Source organism: Mytilus californianus, unplaced genomic scaffold (assembly GCF_021869535.1).
Source record: "Mytilus californianus isolate M0D057914Y unplaced genomic scaffold, xbMytCali1.0.p SCAF_14, whole genome shotgun sequence".
In the NCBI taxonomy this organism is placed as follows: Eukaryota; Metazoa; Mollusca; class Bivalvia; order Mytilida; family Mytilidae; genus Mytilus; species Mytilus californianus.
In genome coordinates, this window is record NW_026262626.1 from 35,745,400 (window position 1) to 35,756,375 (window position 10,976).

The 10,976-nt window shown below is 33.4% G+C and overlaps 1 protein-coding gene across 1 annotated transcript; it reads right to left on the bottom strand.

Annotated features, from left to right (window-relative positions):
- Positions 1-2,690: 2,690 nt before the first annotated feature.
- On the bottom strand, positions 2,691-10,715 carry LOC127724706 (E3 ubiquitin/ISG15 ligase TRIM25-like). Its single transcript, XM_052231785.1, has 2 exons — positions 10,680-10,715; positions 2,691-4,412 (listed from the first exon to the last, which is right to left on the bottom strand). Exon 2 carries the CDS (start codon positions 4,400-4,402, stop codon positions 3,209-3,211), a length of 1,194 nt encoding a protein of 397 aa, XP_052087745.1. The 5' UTR covers positions 4,403-4,412; positions 10,680-10,715; the 3' UTR covers positions 2,691-3,208.
- Between the last annotated feature and the right edge of the window lie 261 nt (positions 10,716-10,976).

Below are 10,976 nucleotides of genomic sequence, written 5' to 3' on the forward strand. Positions count from 1 at the left end.
AGGAAATGCATAGGCGGAATCTATATAACCTTAGATATACATACACTTTACAAAAACTCTTGTTCTTAGATATAAGAAGATGTGGTATGAGTGCCAATGAGACAACTCTCCATCCAAGTCACAATATGCAAAAGTAAACCATTATAGGTCAAAGTACGGTCTTTAACACGGAGCCTTGGCTCACACCGAACAGCAAGCTATAAAGGGCCCCAAAAATGACTAGTGTAAAACCATTCAAACAGGAAAACCAACGGTCTAATCTATATAAAAAATCGAGAAACGAGAAACACATATGAACCACATCAACAAACGACAACCACTGAACATCAGGTTCCTGACTTAGGACAGGTGCAAAAAAATGCTGCAGGTTTAAACGTTTTAATAGGTACCAACCTTCACCCTTACCTGAAACAATAGTGTAACATCACACCATAGAAAGAGTGCATTGAAAACGACATTTTGAGACTAATCATTTCTATATGTCCTGGTTTTTTTCCAGAGCAGTCCAGGTTTTTTCGAGTGCGTCCGTGTTTTATCGAGTGATTATACAAATTTCCTAAAGCTTAAAATGTTACGTGTCAGTGTATTTACGTTCAAATAAACAATAAAAAAGGTTCAAATTAAGTATTTTTTTAGGCACGAAACCAATGCATTCATCAGTTTGATAATGGTGTACTAACACTTACATTTTATAAACGAGTATCGTTCATTTGTATATATTGTTGTTTGTCACATCTTATAAATTACATGTACAGTATATATTCGTGATATCAACAATCTAATGTAAGCATAGACAATTTGGATTGGGACGTACATACATATAGTGTGTTAAGCTGATGAACTATTCATTTCATCATTAATTATATATGAAATTTAATTCAAATTTTATTGTCAATGGGAATAAAAATAGGACGGATTAAGCGTGTGTGTGTTTTTTTTTATTAATGGATTTTTTTGTGGGGGCGGGGGCAGGCCTCTTTTAGGAGAATATTTTTTATTACATAGCATTTTTCTGATTCTTCACTGCTGTTCAGTAGGGTTCTTACTCCTTTTTTTTGAACTCCGGGGTTCACCACAAAAAATATTATTAACTGTAAAAACAAAAGTAGCATGAAATGAAGTTGAAAAGATTACGAGTCCCCTGCACTATGTTCTAAAGACCGTTTTATAAAGGATCCAGTAATTTCTAATTTAACAAGATGAAAAGTTGTGGTAGAACGTTTTCCGAACAGAAAATTTGCATTAAATTGAAAAAAGGTAAATTTTGATCATCGTAGTAATATGTTTCGGTAATTTGTTGGGAATATATGATATTGTCCTTCACTTAATTACAGTTATAAACTAGAAAAGTCATTTTTAAAAGTCAAGAATACCTTTTTTCTCATTAAAATTTTCTTTAAAAAAGCCTGGACCATTTGTTGAAAAACCCGGACGGTTTAACAGATGCTATAAAAAAAACCCGGACAATATCAAACACTGAATTATTTTGGTTAAATACAAGGAAATTGTGCTTCTTATTTGCTCAAAACATGTAAAGTATTCATAATAAGATGGGTAGTCATGTAAAAAACTATTATAATTACAAAATAGCAATTAATTGACCTGATCGCATGTTTTATCACTCGAAAAAACCCGATATACACTCGAAAAAAGTGGACCGATTCACTCGAAAAACCACGATCCTAGCCGGACACTATACCTACCGTGAATATCTCAACATAAAAATATAACTTTCTAAATTTGTTTCCTCTACAGGTGAAAAAAGATTTTTCTAGTGTTCCAATCATTTTACCTAGATATCTATATTTCAAAAACTTATGCTACTTTCATTCCATTAAGACAGACAATTATTAGAGATTTTTTATATCAATGGAAAGCTGTCAGTGATGTACACAGATGTAGTATTATCGACACACAGAAAAGAACTCCACTCAAACTGTATGGACCAGTGCTAAGGTCTTCTTGAAATTACAACAAGGCGTAAACTTTAAATCCGCATTAAAAAATGAAAGCAACACTTTCTAAATTTCATTCGTCCGAAGCGCTTTTCTGGATTTACCTTCACCAGGAACCCCCAAAGCCGAATATTTGAAAGTCAAGGATGTATAAGGACCGAAACAGTTGAAGAGCTATATGATCAAAAAGGACCCAAGAATAATTAAAGGCGTCATTGTGACTTTGAGATAAAGAACATCAATAAAAGCAAAGTTCCTTTGTTTCGAGTTTCGATAAGTGCAGCTTAGCATTTTCTGTCAAATCTCATGATTTAATATAACACATCCTTCTTAGTTTCAACAAGTCCATGTACCTAAGATCAACTTTGCCAGTGAGAAGTAGTGACAACTTCAAAACAGCAATTTCAAAATGTACCTTCAATATGAATTTTTAACGTCAGTTTAAGCAGTGTCATGTTAAACTTACAAAATATTCAGCCTTTGGTTTGAAAACAAGTTATTTTCTTAAAAAATAAAGATAATAATTATCATCATTTCCTTACAAAACAAATCGAATCCTTATAATCCTTATGATTCCTAGTATACATATAGTAATTTACTCGTTTGTTTTGTATTTCAATGTACGTTTTACGTCAGAACCATGCAGAGAGGTGAACAGAACAGAAAAACGTTCTTCTTCAATGTGTCTAAGACTAATATACATATTTAATTACATCAAACATTAAATGTTCTCAAAATTTAAATTTATTATATCCTCTCTCAAGCTGACGAAACATTGAAAATTAAAAGTGTTGCATTGCCGCTGGAGACAATCAACCTTTTTTCATCTTTGTCAAAGAATATTGCTGATGGTCCTTGTAGACCGTCCGACCCCGTCAGGATTTCTCTATGATGTTTACCATCACTTGACAGGACTACAACGTTACACGATGACTCTCCAGTTATATACAGGTTCCCATTATTGTCAAATGTAGCACCACGTGGCTGCCTCAGGACACTTTTATAATTGAATTCCCAAAGCGTTTCTCCTGAATGATTGGTACATATGACAGAGCTTTTATCGTTCGAATAATATATTTTGTCTTCAGATGTCATTACGAATGATTCGAGAGGAAAATCCCCTTTAATAAAGGTTGATATTTTATAATCGTATTTATTAATTTGATATATACCCATGTTCACTACAACACAGAGTATTTTTTCATCACTACTTGCTATGTTGTAAGGTTTTCCCGGTAGTTCGATAAACATCACTAATATCCTGGAGGCAAATGTATAATGTTGATTCCATGAAGAATATCATATTTACCTGAAGTGACAGCAACATTGTGATTGTCGTCGAGAAATGTAACATCGTATGAGTCACCGATTTCAATTGGAATAGTGACTAGGCAGGACCCATGAAAATCCATTAGGCTTAGTTTTCTCTGTGAGTGAAGTGTTAAAAGCAAGTGATTCTCTGTTGTGACACAGCAACCACGTATGGTACCGCCATTGGATGTCATTGTTTGTACTTGGTTCAATGTTATATCTTGAATAGATTGTTGTTTCTGTACTGCTAACAGTTGTGCTTGTTTATTTTTCCTCTTTCTAAGCGACAATCTCTCTTGTTTGGTTAGAATCTCTACAGATCCGAATACTTTTAGTTCAGACAAGCAGTTCCCTATATTTGTATCAACTGCCGATTTTATTACCCTTTGCTGTAAAAGATCATCGTCAAGTAATGACTGCATACTTTTTTCGTTTTCTGATATTCTAGTTTGCATTTCTTTCATGCCAAGAAAAGTCTGGAGATCTGACGCGTAACTTTGAATATCATTTAGGTCTGCTATATTCTTAGATATCTTCTGCTCAGTTTCGTGAACTAATACTATAGTCTTTCTGATCTTCTCAGTAGTTTTTCTGACTGTTTCTTCAATCTCAATTTTTAACTTTTCTTCTAGCTTGTCAAGGTGATTATTGACTAATAATCTCATTTGACGGATCTCTTCCAGTTGTTTCTCCTTTTCTGTTTCGATGTCTGATATGTTGTGTCGGTCATTTTTAATTTCTCTAATATTTTCGAGCATGTCAGTCATAATTTGTTCCAAGTCCTTGTACATTTCGGACGTTTTAATATCTTTCAGCATATCATCTAGCGGAACAGCGCCACATTTCCCATGACATTTTATACACTTGTAGCAAATACAGATTTCGTGAGATGGACAATACAGCTGGTAATTTTCGTTATGTTCTTGACAACTCTGACGAAGTTCAGATATAAAGGGAGGTAATTTCTTGTAATCTTCAATTGGTATTAGCTTATGATTACGTAATATTTTGGCAATGCCGTGATGCTCCTTACATTCTGAACAAAGACACTGTTCACATTCAGGACACCAACTAGTTGACATATTTGAAAGATGTCTCAATTCGCAGATATTACAGAAAGTGGAATTGGTAGCCATGTTGCTGTCTCTGAAATATAGAAAACTAAAATAGTTAACATATAATACAAGGAGCTATATTAGAATCATAATTAGAAATGGCTTACCAAGTTATGAAACGAAAAGCGAAATTTTACTTTTTAGGTGATGAATTTGCCTAAAGTTTACACTTATAAATCCACTCTTTACGGACGTGGATGGCAATGGAATAATGCTATGTATTCATCTTCAAAATAATGATATGTTCATGCTTATATGGTACAATCGGCATTACGACCAAATGGTCTGTTAATTCAATGTTTTCTATTCTTTTAAAGTTCTCAGCACGCAAGCACGGGACACATTTTTTAAATTTTAATATATATATATATATATATATATACAAGTCTAAATTGAAAACAACGTTCAAACCTATGATTGCGTTGGATAAAAACCGCAATTTTTATACGTGTGCATGCAAAACAAATTTCTTGTTAGAGGGGTCTATATATATATATGCAATCATAGGTTTGAACGTTGTTTTCAATTTAGACTTGTATATATATATATATATATAAACAAGTCTAAATTGAAAACAACGTTCAAACCTATGATTGCGTTGGATAAAAACCGCAATTTTTATACGTGTGCATGTAAAACAATTTCGTGGTAGAGGGGTCTAAATACAGCACAAACAACAATTTCCAAAAGACCAAAAAGAGTGAAAAAGTATATTTTAACAAAACGCATTTGACTAACAGGTCGAACAACTGATGTTCTTAAACCCTGCTGACTGCCATTGACGATTGCCAAATAAATTGATCACAAGATTTAACAAAATGGATCTTAATATTAATTTAATACCAAACAGAAAACAATAAACTTGCGGGAAAGATGGTATACCACAAACATGAGGTGCAAAAATTTGTACACCATATCCGGATTTCGACAATTAATGTTTCTTCAGTGATGTTAGGGATCGAAACGGTATTTGGAAGGCCATGTAATTTACCTCAATTTAGGATAGACTCTTGAATTTTAAAGAGTCGAAATAGGATGAACGGATCATATAAACCCGAGGGAAAATATAATACAAGCCCAAACGAAAAAATATAAACAAGTCTAAATTGAAAACAACGTTCAAACCTATGATTGCGTTGGATAAAAACCGCAATATATATATATATGTTGTTTGTGCTGTATTTAGACCCTCTACAACGAAATTTGTTACATGCACACGTATCAAAATTGCGGTTTTTATCCAACGCAATCATAGGTTTGAACGTTGTTTTCAATTTAGACTTGTTTATGTTTATTTCGTTTGGGCTTGTATTATATTTTCCCTCCGGTTTATATAATCCGTTCATCCTATTTTGACTCTTTAAAAATCAAGAGTCTATCCTAAATTGAGGTAAATTAAATGGCCTTCCAAATACTTTTCGATCCCTTACATCACTGAAGAGACATTAGTTGTCGAAATCCGGATATGGTGTAAAAAAAAAAAAATAAAAAAAATAAATAAATAAGTTTAGCACCTCATGTTGTGGTTTATCATCTTTGCCGCAAGCTTATTGTTTTCTACTTGGTTATAAAATTAATATAGAGATCCATTTTGTTACACCTTGTGATCAATTTATTTGGCAATCGTCAATGGCAGTCAGCAGGGTTTAAGAACATCAGTTGTTCGACCTGTTAGTCAAATGTGTTTTGTTAAAATTTATTTTTTCACTCTTTTGGTCTTTTGGAAAATGTTGTTTGTGTTGTATTTAGACCCTCTACAACGAAATTTGTTACATGCACACGTATAAAAATTGCGGTTTTTATCCAACGCAATCATAGGTTTGAACGTTGTTTTCAATTTAGACTTGTTTATATTTATTTCGTTTGGGCTTGTATTATATTTTCCCTCCGGTTTATATAATCCGTTCATCCTATTTTGACTCTTTAAAATTCAAGAGTCTATCCTTAATTGAGGTAAATTTAAATGGCCTTCCAAATACTTTTCGATCCCTAACATCACTGAAGAGACATTAGTTGTCGAAATCCGGATATGGTGTAAAAAAAAAAACATTTAGCACCTCATGTTGTGGTTTATCATCTTTGCCGCAAGCTTATTGTTTTCGACTTGGTTATAAAATTAATATAGAGATCCATTTTGTTACACCTTGTGATCAATTTATTTGGCAATCGTCAATGGCAGTCAGCAGGGTTTAAGAACATCAGTTGTTCGACCTGTTAGTCAAATGCGTTTTGTTAAAATATATTTTTTCACTCTTTTTGGTCTTTTGGAAAATGTTGTTTGTGTTGTATTTAGACCCTCTACAACGAAATTTGTTACATGCACACGTATAAAAATTGCGGTTTTTATCCAACGCAATCATGGATTTGAACGTTGTTTTCAATTTAGACTTGTTTATATTTATTTCGTTTGGGCTTGTATTATTTTATATTTTCCCTCCGGTTTATATAATCCGTTCATCCTATTTTGACTCTTTAAAATTCAAGAGTCTATCCTAAATTGAGGTAAATTAAATGGCCTTCCAAATACTTTTCGATCCCTAACATCACTGAAGAGACATTAGTTGTCGAAATCCGGATATGGTGTAAGAAAAAAAATAAATAAAAAAAATGAATAAATAAATTTAGCACCTCATGTTGTGGTTTATCATCTTTGCCGCAAGCTTATTGTTTTCTACTTGGTTATAAAATTAATATAGAGATCCATTTTGTTACACCTTGTGATCAATTTATTTGGCAATCGTCAATTGCAGTCAGCAGGGTTTAAGAACATCAGTTGTTCGACCTGTTAGTCAAATGCGTTTTGTTAAAATATATTTTTTTTTCACTCTTTTGGTCTTTTGGAAAATGTTGTTTGTGCTGTATTTAGACCCTCTACAACGAAATTTGTTACATGCACACGTATAAAAATTGCGGTTTTTATCCAACGCAATCATAGGTTTGAACGTTGTTTTCAATTTAGACTTGTTTATATATATATACAACTCGTCTAAACATCAGCCCAACAATGTTAGATCTGTAAATTTGCTTTCGCAAATATATATATATACAGTTGTGCTTTTAAGGCTTGAATCTGAACTTTTGACAGCAGTTGGTGACTATATTAAGCAATATTTGGAGTTGCCAAAATGAGATCCATGTCCATCAAAAGTTACATTATTATAACTATGTTTTTGTTTTATGTTTATACTTGTAATTCTTGACTGTTGTATTAATACTGTGTTATATTTTGTGTTTTTGCTTGACCCATATGGGTGTAATTTGCAAAATAAAATTATTATTATTATTATATATAAATAAAATTTAACTAAGATGTGTCTGACATTTACTTTATAAATTATAATTTGAGAATATGTCACCCATACCCTTTGCTAGCTTGCGTTTTTTTCCGAAAGAGTATATTTTTAAGTACAGATTAAATTTTACGAAAATAAAATTAGATAGAATATTGTCATAGAAATTATAATATTGATATTTCAAGTAGAAATCAAAATATATCAGAAATTCCAGGAAGATTCATGAGAAGCTTGATGTGCATGTAGCAGGGCAAGCATAAATAATCAAAAAGCAATGACAGAAAAATCTCAAAAATTCGAAGTTATCAGATCGTAAAAGGTGCCCAAATGACGTGTCATATAATTTAACACTACTCTCTGTTAAGTGGGTCTCATTTGGGTCTAAGCGTGACGCGGGATTGCCGATTTTTTGTAAGCGTGACACGTGAAAGTCAAATTATTGTGCCGTGAAAACGGGAAATGAAGTCTTGATGTGCATGTAGCAGGGCAAGCATAAAGAATCAAAAAGCAATGACAGAAAAATCTCAAAATTCGAAGTTATCAGATCGTAAAAGGTGCTCAAATGACGTGTCATGTAATTTAACACTGCTCTCTGTTAAGTGGGTCTCATTGGGGTCTAAGCGTGACGCGGGATTGTCGATTTTTTGTAAGCGTGACACGTGAAAGTCAAATTATTGTGCCGTGAAAACGGCAAATGAAGTCTAGCAGGATACGGGAAATTACAAAAAAAAAAATGAGAATTGCTTACGTACATAGTGTAAGCGGGATCCGGGATCAGAACCCCCCAATGAGACCCCCTGTTAGTTCATTTATTGAGTATGTCAATAAAGACAGAGACATATATAAAGTACTTGAATCGTCGCATGTACAATCTTCGAAATCTTAGTGTCTTTTTTATCATTCTCATATATCCTCGTTTTCCCCCACACAACTCATTGTAAAGAATATAGGTATTACAGGGCATCAGAATTTTAAAAAGTTCGACAAAATATGTGTTGTTCTTTATAAATGTAACTTCAATCTTTTATCTCTTAATAACTGTTGATTATAAACCAAAGGAAAGTCCCGTCCGCGATTTATATGAATTTATAATAGCTGCAGAGTGAAGTTGGAAACCTCGGTCATTACAAATGTTTTTGGTGAAGAACATCAACAAGTAATTTTGAGACACAATTTAGCATGTCATGTTAGGGAACCTTTACTACCAAGGCGATTTTGATACATAGATGTATCACCTAAAATGGGTTTTTGACAATTTTGTCTTAAAAGCTATCTTATCAGACCGGCAAATATGCATTAAAAGCTTGGTTTAACTGCACAGACCTCCAATACCATTGGCCTATAAAAGAAACTGTTTCCAAAATAGAAGAAGGTGTGTGGTATACGTAAATGACTGCAACCTGCTTATTTATCAAAAATAGGTTAACAATGATGTTCAAAATTCATTGTACTACAGTTTGCGATCAGTTTCTTACTCGGTTTCTTCAAACGATCTATTTACCAAGACCAAATTCATATAAAATAAGGAGATGTGGTATGATTGCCAATGAGACTATACACCATAGTTCAAATCACGTGGATAAAAGCATTATAGGTAACCGTACGGCGTTCAACAATGAGAAACATAATTAAATAAATAAACAATATAAGCAACACACATGATACAGTATATAAGAACAAACTCTAAAAATCAGTTGCAAATGGCTTAACTCATTAGATCGGTACGAGCACAAATCAACTAACAAAAAAAAAAACAATTGACACAAAGCACTGATCTAAGAGTACTCCAAGTTACTGAAAGCTAGTTCAAAGCCAATTACAACTAATGAATAAATGATGTTATCCAGGCTTAAGTATCAATCAGAACATAACCAAAGGATTTAGTGAAAAGATGTCATTAACAGTTGAGAATCAAATGACCTTGTGCAATGCTAAAATATAAGAAAACAGTATATCGACAGGATGTAGGATTATGAGCTTACACATGTACATTATATACCGGCTCGGTGGTCTCTTGGTAGGGTGTTCGCCTTGAGTGCGGGAGGTCGTGGGTTCGAACCCCGGCCGGGTCAAACCAAAGACTTTAAAATTGGTATTTGCTGCTTCTCCGCTAAGCACGCGGCATTAAGGAGTAAGAGCAAAGACTGGATGGCTCGGAGTCAGAATAATGTGTCCGGGTAAGGTGACATGTCTTCCTGCGGACTGTTATCCTGTGAACTAGCACGTTAAAAATTCGGCTCAGCATGTCGGTCTAGTACAAAGCAGGGTAAATATTCATATTACATTAACATGTTCTCGTCCTGAATATGCATTTTAATTTGCCGCTGGACGTTAAGCAGCCATCCATCATCATCATCATGTACATTATATGATCTTATATAGCAATTATAGTCAAGTTTCAGTATAAGTTATCTTCCCAATCAAGACCTACAATGGTTTACAAATCACAGTTAAAAATTCCACCATGTGGAATTATTACAGAAGCATTGTTTCAACCATTTTCTGAGAAATATTATGCAAGACATGATAAAATCAAATTTAATTACTTCGGATTGTTTCATTGTTGTAGCTTATTTTGTTGTATTAATGACAGAAAAAATATACAAATCCAATAAAAAAAATATGAAACAAAATAGATTTAAAAACTGTCTGGTAACACGTACCCTTGTTTATTGCTATGCTTCTTATTTACACAATTATGTTCCAAACGGCGGTCCATACGTAGGCCTATATATTAACCCTTAGAAACAGTTTGTCATAATAAAAACACGACAAAGGTCACAAGTGTCAAAGGTTCAACCAACCACTCCAATGCTTATTTTTTCTAAATCTATTCGAAGTAGAAAACCAGAATTCGATTCATATAATCAAACTGAACTTTGAACCGAAAATAATCATGCTTGCATCAGTTGTCGAAAGAATGGATTGGGTCATTTTATGAAATCCTGTAACTTAAAAATAAGGACCCTTGTACAATTAGATCAAAGTATTCCAAAAAAACAAACCTCCCGTCGTCTTGCCTTCTTATTGGGATATCCGGAAGTTCGATACACCTAAATTGAAAACAACGTTCAAACCTATGATTGCGTTGGATAAAAACCGCAATTTTTATACGTGTGCATGCAAAACAAATTTCTTGTTAGAGGGGTCTAAATACAGCACAAACAACATTTTCCAAAAGACCAAAAAATAGAAAAAGCATATTTTAACAAAACGCATTTGACTAGCAGGTCAAACAACAAATGTTCTTAAACCCTGCCGACTGCCATTAGTGATTGCCAAATAAACGGATCACCAGGTGT